General features: G+C 43.7%; 2 protein-coding genes across 2 annotated transcripts in view; one reads left to right on the top strand and one right to left on the bottom strand.

The window, feature by feature from the left end:
• Positions 1 to 10,042, top strand: part of LOC119659011 — a 66,676-nt gene extending 56,634 nt beyond the window's left edge. The window contains exons 21-25 of the mRNA XM_038066896.1: positions 7,730 to 8,045; positions 8,169 to 8,389; positions 8,851 to 9,219; positions 9,271 to 9,409; positions 9,464 to 10,042. Of these exons, the coding sequence (XP_037922824.1) occupies positions 7,730 to 8,045; positions 8,169 to 8,389; positions 8,851 to 9,219; positions 9,271 to 9,409; positions 9,464 to 9,980 (1,562 nt within the window). The 3' untranslated portion in view covers positions 9,981 to 10,042. The remainder of the gene's footprint in view (positions 1 to 7,729; positions 8,046 to 8,168; positions 8,390 to 8,850; positions 9,220 to 9,270; positions 9,410 to 9,463) is intronic.
• A 10,203-nt stretch (positions 10,043 to 20,245) lies between these two features.
• On the bottom strand, positions 20,246 to 21,103 carry LOC119659010 (serine/arginine-rich splicing factor 3-like). The gene has a single exon (XM_038066895.1). It carries the CDS (start codon positions 21,101 to 21,103, stop codon positions 20,246 to 20,248), a length of 858 nt encoding a protein of 285 aa, XP_037922823.1.
• Between the last annotated feature and the right edge of the window lie 3,346 nt (positions 21,104 to 24,449).

Raw genomic sequence — 24,449 nt, 5'->3', positions numbered from 1 at the left:
TGACTAGAATTAGCCCGGAGAGTTGTAATGACAGGTGGAATTGCTACAAATGTTGGCAAAGCTTGGGGAAGTGGAGGATGAACAAATTCTTATGTTGAAAGTTGCTCGAAATATTCTTGCCATCTATCCGTCGCGGTCCGACGGTCGGTAAGCAAAGTACCGTTCCTGTCTACTCTGAAGGGGGAAATGGCAAGGACTCACTTCTTTAAGGGTATCATGGAAACCCTCTGAGATAGCAATACCGACACCGTACTGGTGGTATGGACTACCAAAATAGAGAGAAGTTTTATAGCGTTCGTGTTTTATGTCGCAGCTTTTGGACTGGATCGGTTTTCTTGTAGAGCGCAGATATCAATGCACCTTTCCCCCAGGCCTGTTGCGATCCTCGGTCTTCAGAGATCTACGACGATAACGGTACTAATTTTGTTGGAGCATGCAACCAAGTAAATAATGAGATGCAGCAAACGATAGGATTGGCATCAAAGAAGGTCGCAGCCTTACCAGCGAAGGACGATATTACTTGAAAAACTATTCCAGTGGTTGCGCCAGACTTCAGCAATCTCTGGGTAGCCGCAGTGAAGTCAGGTCGAGGCAAAAATTATTCCCACATTCGAAGAATTTACGATTGTGCTGTGCCCAGATTGAGGTTTGCCTGAACTCGAGACATCAGGTTCCCATTTTCAATAATATTGACGATCTCAAAGTCTTGACGCCAGGTCATTTTTTGGCGCAACGAACGTTAATAGTTCCTGAAGTTGATAGGAGTCAATCAAGTCTGTACAAGCGATGGTAACAATTCAAAGTGACACATCACATTCTGTGAATATCCACATCATTTACAGGTGAGAACAAAATGGATTGACGAGGCTCCGAATGTTCAGCCCGGACAGCTGGTTCTTCGATGAACAATACTCTACCGATAAAGTGACCTTTGGCACGAATCTTGAAGCTTCGCCCAGAAGATTCGAACCGTGACAATTTCCAGTTATGTAATTAAGTCCGAGTGGGTTTTTGGGCGACTATCGCTAATTACTTTTAGAGACACGGCGATAGACCCCATTAAATTGTTGTATATCACACCGGTCTCCTTTTCGACTCATTATAGTGACGATGTATTAACACTACTTGTAATATGCCCGGATATATCTGCGCTAAATGCACTCCCAACAATATAAATTGCACAGATTGTGTGGTACAGGATGATGGGACCACAGTAAAGTCACATTACGTTTGGAAGATACTTCCACTTTCCTTCCGTGTATGCTCCTTGATGGGTAAAAATCCCAGAACGGCAATATGAGTCTAGGCTAGCGTTTTGTTTTGAAAAAAAATAAGACAAACAAGTAGAACGAACATCGATTTAGACAAAATTTTGTTTATCCTTCAGGATTAAGTAACACCTTGCAGAGAACACCGAAATAGACATAATACAAGATTTTAGTTTTTCTAGAAACTTAACAATTGCAAGATGGGTAAAAAAAGTTCTGGTAAACCAGCTTGGCGCTGTTTACAATATGAAAGCTTCCTTCTATCTTCTACTATGTGAGCTGGCAGCATGCACTTGAAGAGATATTAGATACTCTTGAAAAAGCTTATAGAGAATCTGAGGCGCTTAATTGAACTATAAGTAGCAGGGAACATCTAGAGGTTTTCAATAGTAAGCTGATATGACCAGGAATCGTGGTTAGTGATTAGACGATCAGTGAATATATTCAGGGAGAATTATATTCTCCGCAGTGATCAATAAACAACAATAATGTGTAGTGCGCCTACTGAGTGAATAAAGAAGGAGAGCCTGTCTGAAACTTAACTACGATACAATCAGGATGAAACAATTGATGATCTTGGTCTATTTTTGCTACCTTTTGACTTGCTCTCTAACTGGTTAGTATCAACTCGAAGCGGAGGTTTTGGATTATTTAATTGTGTTTTTATGGAAAATGAATTTCGAGGCAAGAGCTCGAAATTTAGTGGTACCTGAAACCGAGATACTTTTTGAAGGGAATAATAAATGGAGTGGAATTGCAATATTGAAAGTGAGCTGAAATATTGCTATTTTCTCTGGAACCAGTTTATTACTGGGGTCAAGATCAAAACATAATAACAAATATTGAATACATATGAATAATGAGGGATTTTACTCATTTGTACATGACGTAAGGGTTTGGTTTTTACATAGTAAAAGTTGATAGGAGAATTCACATCAATCTGATCTTATTAAGCTCTTCAAGATGATATAAATGATCGTGACAGAATATTCTGTCATTCACTGAAGGAAAGTACTTGGCAGCTTTATTTTTGAAGTTTAGATTCTTGATAGGATCAATGTGAAAATGTTTTCGGAAGAAAAAAGTAGTAGAACAATGCCTAACTGAGGGTACGCCAAGTTTCTGGACTGAAATAGTATAATCGAATTAGCAAGTGTTCCAATCTTTCTTCAATCAAATTCGTGAGCATTCCAATCTGAGTTTCAACATTAACTAAGCCCAATTGTGAATTTTGTTCTGGGGGTTCCTGTTATATTTCAGAATTTTTCCCATTACTAACACTTTGGGCAACCTTGGTTTTTAAATAGGAAAAGTAGTATTTCTTTTTCAGGCGGGTTGAAGTTTCATAGGTATTATGGGGGTGATAATTATTTACAGATCCTTGTCTGTAACGAAAAAGTCGGGAGCAATCTCAGCAGATTCAATCTTACAGATACACAGCGATTGGACGGATGAATAACAACAACAAGGTCTTATTGGCATTCTGAATCGAACTTCATGTAGGAAGGCATAGCACACAGCATATCTTACCCATAATAGCTATGACAATGAAATGCATTCACGAATGTTAACCGCCAACAGAGTCTATTTCACCTTACAAAAACTGTTTCGCTCGAAAAGTCTCACCACCAGCTGTTACTGAACAATATAATGACTTTGTCTCTTTTCTTCGATGACTTTTGGTCTCCGCGTTCGAAAGGAAAGTCGCGGAAATAATTTCAAGGTTCATAATACAGGAGGATGCAAAATTCAACAACCAATATAACGGCGGAATTTATGAGCGATACCCGCACCGTTTATATGAACGCCATTCATCCTTTAGAGAAACATAGCGCGATAATCAGGCCAACTAAAATATACTGGAACTCCTTCCAGGACTTATCGAGAACCCTACACTTTTCCTCTACAGTCCGACGTCAACTGATTTTAGGGCGAGTCATTCGTCGTCTCTCTTGAGAGAGTAGGTTCCACTGCATGGCACAGCCAGCAATGGAGTTGTCGCCCCTCCTTAAAGTATCCATGGTTAACTGGCCTGGGTGCCGAACAAGTTCTTTCTTTGGAATAGTGTCATACCAGGATACTCGGAGGCTACATCGCAGACAAGTGTTAACGAATGCTTGCAGCTTTTGAGTAACAGTGAGGGTCACTTTTCATGTGCTACTTCCATATAGGAATGCAGAAAGAATATTAGCACAGAACAGTCTCAAATCAGTTCTGGGGTTTAGATAACGGTATTTCTAGACTGTAGGCAAGCGAAAGCGGATCTATATATATGGTTGTCAATTCATCACATGGTGGGGTATAGCGCGTCAATCACAATTACGAGGCATCGTTCGCAGTTACCTGAAATGCGCTTAAGCTTCCTTTGCGACTTTCCGAACGCTTGGACTCCTTTACTGTTCTGCGCCAAGTGCCTACGAGGCAGCCCACTCACCGGCCATCTCGCAAAAGTGGATTCCACTGCCAAGCATAAATGTCGACCAAGTTCTTCGTTTAAGGTAGTGTCAGGCCAGCGCATTCCGATGATACGACGCAGATAAGTATTGATGAAAGCTTGGAGTTTTCGAGCAACTGTTGCGTTCACGGAAATAGCACTAGCACAGAACAGTCTCAACTTAATCTAGATATTGTGATAACTGCATTTCCCGACTTTAGGTAGCCTAAGCGGATTTAGTGCCTCGGGCAACATCCAATTCGGTGCCATCTTCGGCAGAAACCACACTTCCTAGATATACAAATAAATCGATGATTTCGATGCTCTGCCCATTAATACAGATAAGGAGAATGCGATGACCTGTCAAACTGAGAACCTTGCTTTTGCTGGTGTTTATTTTCAGTCCAACTCGACTTGCCTCTTTTTCCAAATCTCGAGCCGTTTGACCATGGCCGATGACCCGGTGAGAGAGCGAACAGATATCATCAGTGTAGTCGAGGTGTTTTAGGAAAGATGTGGTCATCCATTAAATTCCTCCATGTTACGAGTCTCTCTCTACAGGAGACATCCGGATCAATTTATTTCCTCTAAAAGAGACTTGTAGCACTGATCTGAAGAAGTGAACAAGTATTTCCCGAAATATCGGTCTTTACAAGGTTAATAAATATGACTAGCGAGAAGAAAAGGCAAGTCTTATTTATTTCACGAAGATCTAATATAGAACACGGTTCGGAACCTTGGCGAAGTGTTCCATCCACCTCTTCAGTTGTTTGTCATTGTGAATGATCATGGGTGATCGCATATTCAAGCGCTTAGGCTCGGGCGATCCTACCTACTTAAAAGATAAAGGGGCTCTGGTGATAGTGGGTGGTGGTACGTCAATGTGAGAATCCAGCTCCTCCTGTCGTGGCTTAGTGAGTCACGCCGACGTTCCAGACGAATTTCCCATGGTGGATCTCTTCGCTCACTCAAACCAATAACGCGAAAGCAAATCTTTTGACCATGTAATCTGATCTCATCATTGATTTGAGATAGAATTCTCGGAGTTGCTAGGGATGCATAGAGCCTGGGAATACCTGGTTTATGCAAAGGATCCATTTCCGAGAATTCTATACACGCTCTTTGGAATTCCTCCCGAGCCTTAGCGGAGACTTGAGTTGGACGGTGAAGAAGAGTGCTTCGAGACTAAAACTGTTGCCTGCAGTGCAGTGTGTTGTTATTGACGCCGCCACCTCTACCCCATCGACTCTTGGTCACTAGTTTGCGCAAAGACCTCAAGTCGAACACGTTCCTTAATGGCAGTCAGCAAGGGGCGGTAAGATGTTGTAACTGCCCCCGCCGTTATTTCGTAGTAGTAGCGGATGATGAAGAGGTTAATTTCTTCAGTCTACTTCGTCCGCTGCCTACGCGAACTTGCTGAATTATTATTGTTATCATCATTATTGCTTTGGTCGCCAAGGCTTTCACCATCACATCTCCAAGCAAAGAGTTGTCAGAGCTCACTTTGATATTCCGATCATCCATAACCACCACAATGGCACCTGTACGAAATCTCTTTTGAACTGTATTTTTTTCCCACTATATAGGAAATATACGATGGTATGTTGAACAGCTCACCGCAACACCTATAAGGGGGAAATCGATGCCGCAATTCCCGCAGTCAACAGAGATCCTGGAGATGAACCATCAACAGATGATCTTCCCAACCATCTGAAGAACGTTATCATAAATACGGCCACAAACATACTTGGTCTCAGCCGCAGAAAGAGTCGGAGCGGCTGGTTTGACAATGAGTGTAAGCTAGCAACGGAAGAAAGAATGATGCATACCAAGTAATGTTGCATTCCTAAAGAATGCAGGCACGCGCGGAGACTTATCACGAACTTCGTCAAACGGGGAAACGACTTCACAGACGAAAAAACGGAAGCCTGGGAGAACCAAAAAATCTGTGAACTTGAGAAGTACAGGAAACCATCGCACCAGACGCGGAAATTTTACCAACAAGTCAGCAGAACGAAGCCTTACACACTTCGATGCTCATCCTGTCGAGACAGAATGGGCATACTGGAGCGATGAGCTAAGTACTTTGATGAACTGCTCAACAACCAGAACATCGGCGACTGGGAAGTCCCGCCAAATAAAGACGACGGGCAAATACTGCCACCACCGAGCAGAGAAGAAACAGTTCGTGCAATTTATCGACTTGAAAATCATAAGTCGCCAGGAGCCGATGGAATTACAGCTGAATTGGTTAAATGTAGAGGCGACCAATAACACCAAGCGGTTCAACCTCTGCTTAAGATGTGGGACAGCGAATCAATGCCTGACGACTGGCAACGGGGTATTATCTACCCCATAAGTAAAAAGGGTTGCTGAGTACCATCTATAAGATATGCTTTGCGATCTTGTTAGGTCGCACAGCCCCATACGCCCAGAACATCATTGGCCCATACCAAAGACGCTTCACTTCACGCAAATCAGTAACAGATCAAATTTTCTCTCTATGGCAAGCGATGAAAAAACTGTTGGAATATGGAAATCAGTTACATCATCTTTTCATCGAATTTAAGGCCGCATATGATAGCATAGCTAGAGTAAAACTGTACACGGCCATCAGAGAATTCAGTATTCAGACGAAATTGATAAGACTGACTAGGCTGACCCTGACCAATGTGCGACGCCAGATAAAAGCAGCAGGATCACTCTCGAGACCATTCGACATCAACAACGGTTTAAGACAAGAAGATGTCCTATCATGCAACCCTTTTAACGTGGCTCAGATGTTGAGGTAAATGCAGGAGGCACCATTCTCTTTAAGGCCTTCCAACGGCTGGTCTATGCTGAAGATAACGATCCGATCCAAAACGTACAAACTGCCTTCATCCAGATCGAGGGGGCGGCGCGACATCAATGAAGGCAACTCAAAACATATGGTGGCAACGTCAGCACCGAAAACCAACCAACAACATCGATCAAACGGGAAGAATAAAGATAGGATACTACAACTTTGAGACCGTTGAAAATTTCTTCTATATAGGGTCGAAAATCCCAACCGATAACCGCTATGACGATGAAAACCGCGTACGGTTATTGGCAGCCAACAGAGCCTATTTCAGCTTACAAAAACTGCATCTATTCCGCTCGAAACGTCCCACCATAGGGTCAAAGCTCTTACTGTGCAAGACTACGATCTTCCCAGTCCGCATTATTCCTCGAAGACTTGGGTTGCTTGCTTGCTAAGATAAATTGCGAACTCTTGGCCTTGTTCGAGAGAAGAACCCTCCAAAGAATTTTTGGCCCCCTATATCAGGATGGACAATTTCGTACCCTACATGATGACAAAATCTATGAGCGATACCACGATCGTCAGGTTGTGGATAAAATCCGACCCAATAGGTTACGGTGGGCGGGTCACTTAATCCCTATGGATGAGGATGTACCAGCCCCGAAAGTCTATAAGGGCAATATCTATGGTAAAAAAAGAAGACGAGACAGACCTTGCTTGAGATGGAACAATGGCGGAAGTCAGAACGCCAGACAGTCTTTAAGGATATCGAATTGATAGACCTCGGTGCAAAACCGGGATGTCTGGAGTTTCTTATTAAGGCAGGCCTAGACGGGATACCGGTTGATGCGCCGTTGGTGATGATGATGATTCGATGGTACGTCACATAATACTGTACAGCTGTAATGCTCCTCTGACTATCAAGGTCCAACTCACAGGCCACCGTTTTGTTATGGAGAAAATCTGACTCAATAGAATGCAGTGGGCGGGTCACCTAATCCGTTTGGATGAAGTTGGTCCAGCACCGAAAGTGTGGGGCAATATCTACAGTAGAAAAACAAATAAATTGGCAGACCCTGTCCCAGAGTTGGCGACAACACAAGTCATTATACAGATTGTTTTCCTCTTTATATTGCAAAGAGGATCATTCACTTGGTGTTCCCATTTAAAACAAAATATCGCCAATTCTGTAAAGCGTTTCACATAAATGATAGGCTTTCTGATTATTTAATTCCCTTTTAGGAACCTTTGCCGAAAGCAAAGAGTGTAAACCCTTCGAATGGCAATGCAAAAGTGGACAATGTATTTCACTTGACGTTAAATGCGATGGCATTGCAGACTGTGCAGATCAAAGTGATGAAAGTAGTGAATTTTGTCTAGACACCTACTGTCCAAATTATACATTCAAATGCGCCTATGGAGCTTGCGTATCTGGCAATGCTAAATGCAATGGAATCAAGGAATGTTACGATGGATCTGATGAATCCAAGGACTTTTGCGATGGTAATATAAACTATGGGATGTCATCACGGTCGAAAGAAACATCATTTAAAATAAGGTAAGACCTAAATATGTATGTGACAAAAGAGGAATCTTTCGGGATGACAAATCTGCTGTTATACATAAAAGACTCTGCTATCAATTCATTCTAATCAACAGAAATAAATGTATACTGTTTCAGGTCGCCACGACAAGCAAAGGCTGGCCCATGTCGAGTGACACTTGGAGCAAATATGATTATTTCAACTAAAGCCGATCCATCATTCACCTTCGATGATGGAGATTTTCTAGGTGACCTGGCCAACATAAAATACTCATGCACAAGCGGTTACTCTATATTCGGCCGGAAAGAAAATATATGCTTTAGAGGCTCGTGGGCATATCCTCAACCAAAATGTATAAGTAAGTCTATTTGTATATTTGGGTATTGCATTGAATGAGAAAACTCTCGAGAAAAACAGGGAGCGATTAATCTTTCTCCATGATGAACCCTGAGCCTCTTCGTCATTCCTTGTGTCGCGTAATTCGAGCTCCATCATGGTGATATTTGGTCTTCGTTTTGCTGAGGACAGTTCTCTTCGAAAGGTTCTTTCTGAGGTAAGCAAAAGGTGACTAGGTCTTCAGAATCTGGTACAAGCACAAATGCTGCCAAATGGTAATCAACATCAAAATGGTCATCAACTGTAGAGATTATCTGAAGATTCAAGAGTTGTAAATTTCTACATTTTCCGGTAACTTATAAAGATGTAAGGTAAAGCAGCTACCCAAAACCTCAGTGCTATGATGAAGTCCAAACCCATTCAAAATATGATTTATTTTCTGCTGAAACTATTTTGAAACTAACATTTCTCTTACCCTAATAGTAACGTGCCCGAATAGCGTAATCCAAGGCATCACATTCAGAGTTACTTGCTCATATAATAGGACCACAATTTCCTGTGAGGACGCCATTCGACCCGGTACCGTAGTTACTGCAACTTGTGCATTAGGGTACATGAAACCAGACGGAATAGCGCTTGTCGACACCCTTTCCTGCGGTGCCAATGGAGAATGGGACTCTATTCCCCACAGTTGTGTACCAATATGTGGCCAACAGACTACGGAAGAGTTCAGTTCGGCTCTCATGGACGTTACCAGAGTCCCCTGGCATGTAGCTATTTACCAGCGGAGTAATCGAGGTGTGAGGTTTACTTGCGGTGGTACTATAATAACTTCTAAAATAATAATTACAGGTAAGTGCAAAGAATTGTGAATTTCCCCGATATTTATTATTCTATTTTAAGCTGCTCATTGTGTCTCGTTGAAAAGGACCGATCCCACGAAGTACATAGTCCTGTTGGGGAAAAACTACATAGAGTATAGTGCCAAGGAGAAATTAGAAACTCAGGAGTTTAATGTTTCAGAAATTCATATACCAAGAGGGTATTTTTGAAGTTTCTGTCTCATAAATAATTATTTTTGTTACTTTGCTTCCAGTTACCTGGGAGAAAATGCGTACTATTATAATGATATTGCAGTTTTGGTTCTAAACGAATTTATAAGGTATCAATCCCATATCAAACCCGTTTGTGTTGAGTGGCGTAGTCATGCGAAAAAAGATCCTCCACCCGATACGTTGGGCAAGGTTGCAGGCTGGGGTCGAGTTTCATCAAATGTTTCCTTCAGTAATGAGCTAAGAGCAATCACTTTGCCAGTTATAGATACAAACGAATGCATTAAAAAAATACCGCCCGAATATGAACCGTTCGTTAATGCTGATAAGTTTTGTGTCGGTTCCCCCGAAGGTGCTGGAGCTCCATGTCAAGGTGACAGTGGTGCCGGTTTTTTAGTTGCAAAAGACATCGATGGTATCCCGACCTACTTTCTCGAGGGCGTCGTTAGTACTAGCTTAAGCAGAGATCACTGCAGTTCAAAATCTTTTGTAGCATTTTCAAATATACAATATCATGAGCTTATGATAAGGGAAATCGAAGGAAATGTTACGCCTAAATAATAAAAAGTGCCAACATTGTCTTTATAACTTTTTTTTTAATAAATTGATTATTTTCGATATAACAATTTCGTTTTTAAATGTTCCTATTGTGATTCATTTTAGATTAAAATGCTGAACTCTAAGCTCCCCAGCTAACTGAAGAATCATCACCTCAGCCGGGTATCCACGTCCCGGCTTAATAGTAAATGCAGTTTATTATTTACACTAGTCCGGGTAGAGCTCACCGCACATACTCCATGAAATTCCTAAGTACCCATTCAGACTGTAATGACTCTTCTTATCCTTCCTCCTTTCCTTTCTTATAAAGCAAATGGGACAAATGGGTATGATAATGGATGTCCCGGTTGTTTATTGGGCTTCAGTAGCAAAGCTAGTTTTTACCTGGTCCAACGAGCGGGAAAACTCCTTCTACAAAGCATGTCTCAATTACGAATACACTGATAAGCCAACAGCTTAACAATGAGTTGAAGAGCTGCATTGGGAACAGCATCCAAACGGAGAGATTTGTTATGACGAACTGTCCAGCAAATCGTTACAAGTCCCTCCGTATTTATCGCAAGGGTGGTGAAGACGTGCAATGCTTTTTTTCCTTTAGCTTTTGTCCCATTCACAATGGGGTTTGATTGATTGATTCCCATCCTGCGTATCAAGCCATTGTTGTTACGGCCGGCTTTTTGGTCGCTTATCATCGACTTCGATGTTCAGCCCAATCTTGGCAAGTGAATTCTCGTTAACGCCATACCATCAAAAAGCCTGGAGGAATTCTACCCGTCAGCGTGACTGGTGCTCAGAGGTGGCGGTGAGGAAGACGGGGCGGCACCGGGAGACGCTGTACTCACTTTGGTTTGTCGGCCGCGATGCAGTAGGCGAATGCTCCAAAAGCCTAATTAGGGCGATCAGACCCGAGTCTGCACGGGGACTCATCTGAAGAGGCAAATTGGTCATGAAACCTTACCAGGGGAATACTGGTACCATGGGAACCGGAATAGCTCCTGGACTCTCATACTTCGGGTGAACTCCCGTTGTATGTGAGTACAGCTCGGTTATTTGCGGTTGGCCCCCTAGTGGGAGTTTCATGAGGGTTGTGATTGTGCTCAAGCGAGAAGAGACCTTCGGGCCTCGGCGTGGTGTTGCTTTTCAACACGGGTGCCGTACTCCTTATTTCGGTAGAGATTTATGTAGGTCTTGCATCCACCAGTATGAATGCTAAGCCATGCACTTGGTATACACTGGTACCGCTGTTGCTTGTCTCAGCGGGGTTTTGATTGTGGTGACAAAATCAATCCGTGTCCTAAGAAGACCGTGCGATTAAGTCTTCCAGACAGGTGCTCACTGCCCTGTCAGCGTGACTGAAGTTGAGGAAGCAATAAAACGAATGAAATAGGGGAAGGCAACAGGACCTGATGACATCGCATTTGAACTCTGGAGTGAAGAACTGGGACCCAACATTGTGGTTCAGTGAATTCTCCAATCGGGTTATTGAGGAAAGTAGAACACCATCTGTAGACATCCGCCCTGTAGCCTTCGATGATTCGGAGAGTTGGCGGACTATAAAAGACAATGAACGGCGCCTCGCGGCAATGGAGACGAAAATATTTCGTTGGACTAGTGGTGTAACACGCTTTGATTATATCCGAAATTGCACCGAACGTGGAAGCATTTCTAGATGGTATGGTCATGTAATTCGTTCTAATTCACTTGCCAAGATTGGTCTGAACATCGAAGTGCATAGCAAGCGACCAAAACGCCGGCCGAAACAACGCTGAATGGTGATTTGAAAGCCTCGCGACTCAAGCAAATGACAGGACAAAATGTCGCAACCTATTACGACGAGCCGACCACACTTGTGAAGGGGACAAAGACTAAAGAAGAAGAAAAAAATAATGCTTGACTTGGGAATTCCAGCAACTGGTAAGCTTTACCAGAAGGATAACACATAACAGCGCAGATAAGAGTCAGTGATAGCCTGACAGACACGTTTGAAACAAACGTTGGATTAAAACAATCAATCTAGCACTGGAATAGATCATATAAAAGTTGCCTGTGGACACAAAAGGCACGCTGTTGTATACGTCCTGCCAAATCATCGCAACAAAAACAAAATGAAAATTATGACGCCAGCGAGAAAACTGACAACTACTAGACAAAATATAAAGACAACTTAGAAAATGTGGAGAACTTTGTACACTTAGGTGCACAACTGGCGCAAAATGGTAATGAACTTGACGAAATAAAACGACGAATTCATCTCGCAAACAGCACCTTCGATTCGATCCGACCGATTTTAAAAGTTAGCTGTAAACCTCTGAGCTTTCAAAACGACAATAAGGCCTTTGCTATGCTACGAATGTTAAACATGGATCTTAATACAAACTTCCTGAAAACCGGTCAATATATTCGAGAGAAAGATCCTGAGAAATGAGAATAATTGGAGCAACACGAGAGGATGACCAAAGGATAATGAGGTGCATCCATGAGGTATACCAAATATTTGATGACCTTGGATAAAAATTAACAGAACTTAGAAAGCTGCAATGTGCTGGCCACATTCAGCGTATGTCGTCCATACCTAAAGGTGAAGGCAGAAGGATCGGTAGGAAAATCCCGAAAGCGCTGGGCAGATTCTGTTGGCAGAACCAGCGTTTCATTGCTCGGATTTGAAAATTGGACGACACGATCGATGAATCGAAATGGTTTGAGGAAGAACATCCTGAAAACCAAGGCCCGAAATGGACGTTAGAGCCCCTCCCACCTTTTTCCTTTCAACTCCTCAAAGCGATTGACATTTTTTTCTAATCTTTCCTTCGAGTGCTCCATACGATTTACGTACAATTCATCATAGAATTTCAGTTTACCTTCTATAGTTGTAACTTTAGATTAAGTTAGCTGCTAAGGTTTGCTAGATCAAGTTTGCTTTAAAATTCTGGTGACCATTATTTATGAATAAAAATGTGTGATTCAATCCAAACTGTTTTAAATTTTCAAAGATATTAACTACGTAAAAGAGAGTTGTTGCATCTGTATTTAAAGTGGTTCACTCGTTGATTGTTTGTTAGCATATCAAAAGGAGTAGATGGACATGGAAATATGTACTCACCGTTCTTTTGGAGATTGTTAAATCCTTGCTACTCGTACATTGTGACAGTCTCCACCATATTGAATCCACACTACACTTTCATTTCGATATTCATCACGATTATTTTCTCGCACTTTTTGAACCGTTCTACCGAAAAGGTCTTTACGTCAATAAGTTCACTGTTTGGGCTCATACCACTCAAATGCGAAAGAAGTCCTCGCGTAGTTTTTAAGGGAAAATGAAAACTAGCTGGCAATTAGGAGCTTCTGGCCGGACTAGGATTGTTGTAAACGAAAACGAAGCCATTCGATCATTTCGCGCGCGCACTTCGTAGTGCTTAGAAAGTCACGTCCTTGGGTCATGTCTATTTAGGAAAGGAAGGATCTGATCAAGAAGGCACAAGATTTTTTTTCCGAGATCTAAAAATAGTCTAAAAATAATCCGTGCACGTTATCTACACACCAGTGACGAATATTATACCGACGACGAACTATCCGAAATTTAAGGAACAACAGGGTTCCACGCGATTCGACGCGCCCGGATTCACTAGGGTTTATCACGTTTCAGGATTCTACTTAGCGGGGATTACTTTCGAATAGTAGTTAACTTGCTTACTGACTAAGTGATAAGCGCATGCATCGACATGAAATTCCGGAACAACGTGGGACAGTAAAAATTTAGCTCAATGGACCGGTTTTGCTCATAGGAAAAAGCACGAAACTCCGAAAATATCACTATTATTCCTTCACTAATCAATAAATTTATTAATTGAATATTTAATATTATTCTTTTTTATTAAATGCAAAATTTAGCGATAAAAATTTAGAAAATTTTTCGAGAGCTGTGCACTGAAACTGACTTGGAAAGCTAATGACCAGAACTAGTTTGATGCGCACCTAACGACGGTCGACGAGAACTGAGCGTGTAGAGTCGAAATGCTCTTTCAAAGAATTATCAGCGGCATCAAAATGCAAGAGGGTGCAAAATCTTGCACGATGAATTACTCCAACATTGACCAAAGTTACGCTGAAAAGAAATAAAAAAATTTGTGAATAATAAAATCAGTGAAGTTATCAAGGTTAAACCTCGTTAGTTCCCGAAAAAGGCTATAAATGGGCCTTTCCTGAAACCTTTCCACACATTGTAGCCATAATTTAGGTAGAACTATCTCAGGAAAGGCTAGATTTTACTACGATTCTATCATGGCTATGAAAAACTTGGGGTAGGAAGGATGTAATGTACGAAACTTTAATGCTTATTTTACTGTCTGTGTAACTTTCATTAATCGTGATAAAAGTTCAAATGGAAAGAGTTCCGGAGAAAAGTGAAGATCCTGAAATCCAGCGGTAATCTAACCCAAAATTTCGATGCTAATGGGGTTATTATTAAATGATAAGAAGTCACAGACACAGACACAGAAGCTTGACCACTAAGGAAAGAGAATTATAGGCTGAATCCTGCCAATCAGAACACTGTCCTTCACCCTTACTGGGAGAAGTGAAAGAAAGGAAAACTACTGATGTGGAAGATACTAGTCCAACGTCCAAGCTAAGTGGCCCGGAAAACTCCCAGCCACCGGAAGAGGAAGACGTTCGGACGCAAGGAAGCGGAATCTTCGCCGGACAGTAGGGACAAATTGGTAACCTTGGTGAGATCCACATTGGACGCCACAGACTCTTTCGGTCGGCGGTAATGTGCGCAAAACGCAACACATCTGTGGTGGTCAACGCTTTGTTATGCTCCGCGTTAAGGCCTACTTAGGGGTGAAGTGGTGGAGTGCAGGCTAGACTGATGCAGAATATAGCTCCTTGGGGGTCAGCCTCTCCCTCTCTCTGAGGACGATATGTGGCGAGGAGCCAGCCTATCTCTCTTTTGAGATTATATTGGGTTGGGGAAAAAGTAATGTCGTATTTGCGACCGAATTTGAACGCTTTATTTAACATACTTAGAATTATCCGATTTAAGTGAAATATGCGCCGTTTTGTTCGGAAACTTGTTGCCATTTAGAAGGCAACTTCATTATCCCCCCATACGTATTTGCAAAAAACTCAGACCACCAGTTTTCGCAAGCTTCTTTTGAGGCGAACTTAGTAGCACCAAGATCGTTTTGCATGGACCGGAAGGTGCCAGGTCCGAACTATACGGTGGGTGCGATAGGACAGCCCATCTGAGTTCCCGTAGTTTCTGGCGGGTCATCAAATATATGTGAGGCCGAGCGTTGTCCTGGTGGAACACAACGCCATTCCTATTGACCAATTCTAACCGCTTCTTGTCAATCGCCTGCTTCAAACGGTCGAGTTGCTCACAGTAGAGGACCAAATTGAGGGTCTAGCAATAGTTGAGCAACTCATAGTGGATGATTTACTTCCAGTCCCACCAAACAAACAGCAAAACCTTCCTGGCCGTCAATCCGGGCTTGGCGATGGTTTGGGCCGGCTCGCCGCGCTTCGACCACGATCTTTTTTCACTTGAGATTTTCGTACGTGATCCACTTTTCATCACCAGTCACCATCCGCTTCAAAAATGGGTCGAATTCGCTCCGTTTCAGCAGTGCATCGCAGGCGTTCCAAGAGATTTTTTTCCGTCAACTCGTGTGGCACCTAAACATCCAGCTTTTTTGGAATCCAATCTTCTGCAAATGGTTCCAAATGGTTTTATGGTCTATACCCAGTTCCTGGTCAATCGAGCGAATGCTCACATGCCGGTCTACTTGGATGATTTCGACGATTTTATCGGTTTCTACGACGATTGGCCCAGTACGGGGTGTATCTTCGACATCCACTACACCAGAGCGAAATCGATCGAACCAACACTCTGCTGTGCGAATCGTTACATTATCAGACCCATAAACTTCACAATTTTTTTTGGCTGCCTTCGTTACATTTTTATCTCTCAGGTAGTAAAAATGTAAAATATTACGAATTTCTTGCTTGGTGGACTCTATTGCGCTATAACTTGAGACTGAAACGTACGATCATAAAACTGTCAAAGAGACACCTGTAGCCCAGATTGTCTTCTTCAAATCGCCGTACAGTATGACCCGATGCGATAAGTACAACACAAGATATGTTTAAGTGTCGCCATCTATTGACAAAATACGACATTACTTTTTTCCCAACCTAATATATGGACGTCCAGAAGACAATAAACTCGTTTAACAAGAACGTTAGTGGGTGGTAATAATCACGCCTTGTACGAGATGTTCCTACTAATTACAAAACGCAACGGATCTAGACTGGGGAGTCGACAGATGCCTCCCTCAATTCAGGGTGTCATGCAAACAGTGCCCATTGGATAGTTTACAGTCGGGGTAAGTCAGTGTATTCGAACGGAACCTCACTGATGCCTGAGTAAATTTGACCTTACTTAGATGCTAAATGGTACCTGCATTATCTCACGGAAAATCAAGCCTACATTGTCGGAGCCGAGAAAGCGACGAACTGCGTACATTAGCCCACATGCGGGAAGTGCTCCCAAAAAACCCAAACTCCAACCAACGAGGGGTAAAATCCCGGGTAGATCAGGCGTAAAGGCACGAGGCCCTCATGGGCTATGCTAGTGCGGTCAAAGGCAGTGGATTATTCACTCGTGAGGAGCAGGAAATTATTCTTGACCTTGTCGTAAGGCAGACGTGCAAGAGATGGAGTGTGAATCTCCTGTTCGACCAGGACGCTGCAGAAGGGGTTAGAAGTATAGTCCTTTCTGTGTGCAGTTCTTCCATCAAGTGCGATCCCGGTTCGCGGAATGGGATATATCTATTTATGGGATGGACGAAATGGCTATGTGAAGGATACCCAGAAAATAAAACCAACATGGAAGAAGAGCGAAGGAGGAAACTTACGGTGCAACTGCACGGAAACCCAGTACAACAGCAGCAGTTTTTCAGAGTAAGATAGCGGGCTCTCTGTTGTCGACATCGCTCAACCGCAGTGCCTCGGAGATGGCCACAACTTGGTCACTGTGGTATCTAATGTTACAAGTGATTTAGAGTTGGAGAAGAAAGTCCTCAAGCGAAACTAGACCATGCCAAGAACACCAATAATGATTTCGACACCCACCGCATGTGTCCAAGAGGGACGACCATAGAAGGCACTCGGAGACCAAGAAAACGCATTACGCATTACGCTACGGATAAAGGAATGTTTAGAAGTAGTAGTCCGGCCAGGATTCATAGAAAGCCTTGACCCGTAGGAAATACTTTGCAAGCAGTGTGGAGCTGAAATTGTTGAGTTGTCCATGTTTATCAATAACAAGCAGAACGTGCACCAAGCTATTAAAAACATGTTGAGAGCCATTAGGGTCGCAGGAGGAGGAAAAGCCGAAACCTGCCATTCCAACAGTGACACAGGCGACCCAAGTGACACCGAACCGTAGTGTTAGCGAATCCTACACACTACGCAAACAATTCTGATTTTCCCGGTGTTTAGATGCTTCTACCACAGCGAGTTTTTGGCCTCGGGAGTTCGTAGAGGTGGCACCAGTCCAGACATTGTTTACCGATATTCGTGGCAGATGAGGCAGTTAAGGTCTCGGATTTCCAGAGAATACGTGGATTCCAACCAAAGCTTTCTCTCCCGCTACCTTCAGGTTCGATCTCGTAACGAATTTCACTGAGGACTTGCGGAAAAGTCTTGCCTTCCGTCGGCTTAATAAGCAGAGCCGGCGGTCTAGTTCTATTTCGTTACCCCACATTTTCTTTTGTCCCTCCGTCTTTCGTGTGCGCCTTAATTTTAAGCAGATGATGCTGATGACGCGGCATGTTGTTGTCTCTTGTCCCTCTTAGCATTCTTCTTTTGAGCCCTGGAGTGAAAGTGAAGTGAGTGGAAATGAAAACCAATATACTTATCAACGTGGGAAGTCCTGTAAGTTTGCTCTTCAATCTTTGGTTTCAAAGATGCAGGATGCAACTCTGGTAAGTACGCGATGGCGATGTTTGTGGACAGTGAAGGGACCTTTGTCTGTGCGCTCTTCCAGAGATCAGGACTACAACCGCTCAACTCTTCGAAGAAGTGAAATATCTGGGAGTCATTCCAGATGAGAAGGTTGTTTGGAACAAACATGTAGAAGTAAAGATAATACAAGCTCTCAAAGGGTATCGGCTGTATGACGAACCTTTGCCTCTACATGGGGACTTAGGCCTCCCACTAGGGGGCCTACCGCGAACAACCGAGCTGTACTCACATACAACGGAAGTTCACCCGAAGTATGAGAGTCCAGGGGCTATCCCGGTTCCCATTTCGTGACCAAATTGCCACTTCAGATGAGCCCCCGTGCAGACTCGGGTATCATCGCCCCGATTAGGCTTTTGAAATGAAAAGTCTCGATTAGTACTTTCCGAATCTGATATTAGTTTCTCCCCAGTCTTTTTACCCTTTGCTGTTATTAAGTGAGCCCTTCTAAGGTTTTGTGTAAAACAAAACCTTATTTAAACCGGTTTCCTGTCTGCATTTTTCTCGGAAGCGGTTCCACCTATTGACACCAAATTTGGTGGGAACTGTGAACGCTCATGCATACACTAAGATACATCATTCTACGAGGAATTTAAGGGGTAATCCCCATACACACAAAAGGAGGGTGTAAAATTCTTTTTCACCAAATATAGTCATGTGGAGTACCCAATGAGAGGTTACGATTAGCACTTGTCAAACCTGTCGTAACATTTAATTCAGGAAAGTTGAGGGTCGGGGTTGTAAAAGGGGTCGTTTCTCAGACCCCACTCAACCGAAGAATATGCAAAAAAATCACGAAGATGCCACTTTATGGTGCATAGGCTTCGATATACTCTTGATACCGATAGCTGTTTAAATAAAGTCAATAATAGTTTGTTACTAAAATGTTTAGTAATTGCCAACGGAATCCATCCGAGAACCATGAAATTTTGCATCATAATCAACAAATAGGCTCCGTTACCCGCCAACAATCGTGCACGGACTTCATCGTCATAGCTGTTATCGGTTGTGATTTTCGACCGTAGGTCTCAAAGTTGTAGTCTTGTGTCTTTATTGTTTTCGTTTGACCAGTGCGATTCGATGTTGTTTGTTCTTTGGTTTTTGGCGCCGACATTGCCACCATTTACTTCGTCTTGCCTTCATTAATGCGCAGCCCAAGATCTCGCGCCGCCTGCTCGATCTGGATGAAGGTAGACTGTACATATCCGGTTATTCTTCCCATAGTTTCAACATCGTCAGCGTAGGCCAGTAATTGGATGGACTTGAAGAGGATAGTGCCTCTCGCATTTACGTCTTCTCCAGGGCCAGGGTGAAGAGGACTCATTATTTTGAATGGTCTCGAGAGTGATCCTGCTGCTTTTTATCTGGCCGCGCACGTTGGTCAGTGTCAGCATAGCCGGTCTTATTAATTTCGTCGGGATATCGAATTCTCTCATGGCAGTGAAGAAATTTGAAAAAGCTATGCTTCAATTGAACATGAGTATCATAGGTCCATGAAGAAGCGAGGCCCACCGTACTTTCCTGCAAAGTTATCAACTTCGAATAAACCACCAAAGAGTACATTTCGAGCGCTCACAAAAAAGTGAAGCAAGGAACATGAATCTGAATGTACCGGTAAACCCTTTCAGTAAGCTGTGGACGTCACAGTCACCAGCGAAACTGGTGGCAAGACCCCAAGATAGTACATCAATTAACTAAATAGCTCAACTGAATTTACGATCACTATACGATTATTTCTGGATCACATTGATCCAGTAAGCTTTCGGGCTGAGCCATGCCTGACAGCAGACTTCTAAAAAAAGCTACCTCAATCCGTAAAAAGCGATGTTGCTTTCAAAGGATTAGAGGCGAAGAAGGAGGCATAACTGATGGAGATAAAATGTTTGTGTAGGATATGTTGTGGGTTAGTATAGGATTATGGATAAACATGAGTCAGACAGACAGTTTGATACCCTGTGTACGCTCAGCATAATGCAATTCAGGCATCTTTATTTCATGCTTGCCTATTCTGAACCAAAGTTTCCCTCTTTCCCGTCAAATTACTACCCCTTCTAAGACAGAATGCCTATACGAATGGAAACGGCCGCGGAATATGAAAATATGACAATAATCTCTTGCTTCATTTTTCAATGTAAGGCAAGCGATCAAGACCAGATAACATAATATTATTGATACAAGACGAGTTTATTGAATAGTTTAATTTTATAAAAATTACAAGAACATATGCAAAGTCTCTCATATTAATCCCAGTTTCCATTATTTGGTGTCACCCCACGACCACTTACTGAAGAATGCCGACTCGACGTGGTGCAGTAACTTGATCCACTTGAATCGACTCGTCTTCGCTTTGCAGGTTGTACAATTACCGAGCGATACTTTTGAGGGGGTGATTCAGACCGATCCCGGCGAGTGAAGCGTCCATACTTGTTCATGTTCCGTTCCTTATCCTCATCCAAATGATTTCGTGATCGCCAATTGTCGTGGTGCCTACTTGTCTTAGAACGATCATTTCGCAATAAGCCTATTCGGCGAAAGTCTTCACCTCTCTTAGGGGGATATCTGCTCCGGTAGGAGCTATGCTGGTCAACTACACGGGCCCTCGATTCAGACCGATCCCGTTTCGTAGCAATGCGATCTTTGCTTGCATTCAACCTCCTGCAATTCGGAGATCTCCTTCCATTATCAACTTCTCGTCTTGGTCCTCTAAACGGATTACTAAGCTTGATTGTATCTGTACTCCAACCGGTTCTGGATGACCTTTGACGTCCGCAATTCTCAGTTGATTTGTATAATTCAGTTTTAATAGTATAGCCACACATTTCTAGTCCGTTTAGTTCTGCTACTATGTTAGCCGCCGATTGTGGGTCCTTAAATTCAACGAACGCTTCTTTTGGTACACCTCTACCAAGCCTGATTTGTACAACAGTGCCATAAGGGCGGCAAATATTTTGAAGATCCTCTCTTTCAACTTCATCAACTAGACCAGTTATATGCACAACACTCATAATTTCGCTTTCAGATTCACCAAATTCTGTCAAACTACACTGATCACGTGGTAAGGTTGAATTCATAAATTCAATTGAAGTTCCAATAACCATTCCAGCTATTTATACTCAGAGCTCAAGTCTGATGGAGTTAAAATGCCAGTTTATCTTTTTGTATCCTAGGCCTAATGTAATTAACGCATCCGTATTCCATAATTGTCTATTGTGCTTCTCCTGATTTGGCTTCCTTTAATCTGAAAAAGGACCCAAAAAAGGGATCCCATAATTGAGCTGAAAAAACTCACGCAACTCCTTTGGAGGGAATGTCAGGACATGTTGCAGGAAACATGAGATCTATATACAATGCAAAGATCTCGATGAAATGATATCCAGAAATTATTATACATTGTCTTGAAACAGTGGAGTTAGCGCAGAAGTTGTTGCCCATAGGATAAGTTCGAATTGGATGGATTGTCAACCGTCTAAAAGAATAGATCTCATTAAAGAGATACATCAAATACCTCACGCCTGCACCAGCGGCAACGATAAGTTTGACAATGCAAAACGTGTGAGGACAAATGACTTATTGTCAAGAATGCGAAGGGACCCTAAACACATTTTTTGCGGCGAAAAGAAACACGGCATAGCCGGCATTTTGACGTGTGAACGTAGTGAATACTCCAAAATTTAGAAGGGCATTAACTGCAATGAAAAAATTTAGTTAATTTAAATAAATCTCAATTATTGCAAGGTTGTACAGGATTTGCTTGCGCAGACCACTTACAAATCCGAGATGGATGGAGATACCACCTAGAATCCCCTCTGACAATCAGGTGAGAGTTAACACTGAAGCCATCCACAACACAGCCCTCCGCATACCGAGTAATGTTGCATTCTCAAAAAACGTGGGCACGCGGAAAGACTTATCACGAACTCCGTCGAGCGGAGAAGCGACTTCACAGACGGAAAAAGGAAGCCTGGGAGAACCAACAAGTCTGTGAACTAGAAAAGTAGAGGGAGTGACCGCACCAGGCGCGGAAGTTTTACCAACAAGTCAGCAGGATGAAGCCTTATACACCTCGATGCTCATCCTGTTGAGACAAAGCGAGAAATCTGATTTCCGACAGAATCGGCATATTGGAGCGATGGGTTCAATACTTTGATGAGCTACTGAACAACCAGAACATCGGCGAGTTGGAGGTCCCGCCAACTCAAGACGACGGACAAATACTGCTACCACTAAGTTTAGGAGAAACAGTCCGTGCAATTCATCGGCTAAAAAATCATAAGTCGCCAGGAGCCGATGGAATTACAGCCGAATTGGTTAAATATGGAGGCGACTAGTTACACCAAGTGGTTCATTAACTTATGCTCATGGTATGGGACAGCGAGTCATTGCCTGACGATTGGCAACGAGGCATTATTTGTTTCATACATAAAAAGGGAGATATCACACAGTGCAGCAATTATAGATGTATCACGTTGCTGAGTACCATCTATAAGATATTCTCTGCTATCTTGCTAGGCCGGATAGCCCCATACGCCCAGAACATCATTTTTTTTTTTTTTTTTTTGGGAGTAGGGTAGGTGAATGCGTTTACGCACAGAGTGTTGGACTCCCGCAACAGCACGCTGGCGGACTACCAACTAAACACCTCCCCGTCATCAGAGAACTAGCCTGGAACCGTTTGACACATTACTTCGGGCTAGCCCTCCCGCTCTCCCGGCTTTGGGAGCCTTCAAGTCAGGGAATTCCTTTCACCAACGGGAGGGGCATCAGCCCATACCTCCGCACCATAGAGAAGGACGGACTGCGTTGCTCCCATGAGGAGACGTCTCCTAGTTGATATAGGGCCGCCGACATTCGCCATTAGCCGACTCAAGGCCGCGACTCCTGCTGCAGCCCTGTCCGCGGCTGCTTTGATTTGCTCGAAGAAGCTCATCTTCGAGTCGAGCATTAAACCAAGGTATTTAACCGTTGGTTTTGACTCTATAGTCAACTCGCCGATCGATATGGGACGCAAGGTCGGGATTCTTCTTCTGGTCAGGATGACTACTTCGGTTTTTTCCAGCGCAAGGTTGAAACCGTGAGCAGTCATCCATCCGCTTACCCGTCGCATCAATATGCCAAGTCTGCTTTGCGCCTGTTCAACAGTGCGTCCGGCAACAAGTGCCGCAACGTCGTCTGCATAACCGACCAGGCGCGACTCTTCAGGCATATCGAGTCTCAGCAGACTATCGTAGGAAGCGTTCCAGAGGTCCGGCCCTAGGATGGATCCCTGCGCTACTCCCGACGTGATTTCCATCCTCCTCTGGCCCTCTAGCGTCTCATAGAACAGGGAGCGGTCTTTCAGATAATCCCTCAATATCCGCAAGAGATAGCTTGGCACGTGAAAAGAGTTCTCTAGTGTGCCCAGCATATCTGTCCATCTCACGGAATTGAAGGCATTTCTGACATCAAGCGTTATGAGGAGCACTATCCGTCGAGATCGGCGGCTGTGTGCCCCGGCTCGATTAAACGCATCTACGACCTCCATAACAGCATCCACTGTAGATTTCCCTGTTCTAAACCCGAACTGCCTTGCGGATAAGTCCCCGGCAGCACGGATCGCTTCAGTGAGTCTACCCCTGATGAGCTTCTCGAGCACTTTTCCGGCCGTGTCAAGCATACACAGCGGTCGGTATGCAGATGGGAGCTCCGGATCTCCTTTACCCTTACGGATCAACGCGAGTCTGGCCACTTTCCAGCGAGAAGGAAAAATGCCCTCCTTCAAGCACGCGTTGAACGCTTCGAGCAGCAATTCTGGGATGCCATCAGGACCTGGCGCCTTCCTGTTTTTCATAGTGAGAACCGCTTCTTCGAGTTCTCCCATTGTGAAAAGGGGGCAATCCACGACGCTTTCCGCGCTGTTTACATCAAGCCGTACAGGGTGTCTGGGGAACAATGCCCGCACAATGCGGTCCATCTGATCGGTGCTCAGTATGCAGGGCTTCCGCAGAGCCCCGATTTTCCGAGTGACAAGCTTATAGCCAAGTCCCCACGGGTCATCATTCACCTCATTAATAAGATTTTGCCAGCCGCGAGCTTTGCTTTTATTTATAGCGCTGCGGAGTCTCCTTTTTGCTGATCTATATTGTGCCTTTATGGCACATGCCTCCTCGTTGGCGTACAAACGTTGTGCCAAACGGCGGAGCTTATGACACTCCTTCCGTAGGTCGGCAATTTCCGCCGTCCACCAGTACATAGAAGGCTTGTCGCGCCTGGGGCCTCTCCGGGGCATGGAAGCCTCACACGCCGTCGTTATCAGATTCATCACTGAATTTACGACGGTGTCAGCTGCGACACCACCACCCCCCGGAGTGCCCCCCAGCGCGGCCCTACCTGCTCCAAGAGCTTCGACGAACCTTCCGATGTTCACCTTCGCGACATTCCACACGCAGGGGGAACGTCGTGTTGGTG

This window comes from Hermetia illucens, chromosome 6, assembly GCF_905115235.1.
Source record: "Hermetia illucens chromosome 6, iHerIll2.2.curated.20191125, whole genome shotgun sequence".
In the NCBI taxonomy this organism is placed as follows: domain Eukaryota; kingdom Metazoa; phylum Arthropoda; class Insecta; order Diptera; family Stratiomyidae; genus Hermetia; species Hermetia illucens.
This window is presented reverse-complemented; position numbering and strand designations above follow the sequence as displayed.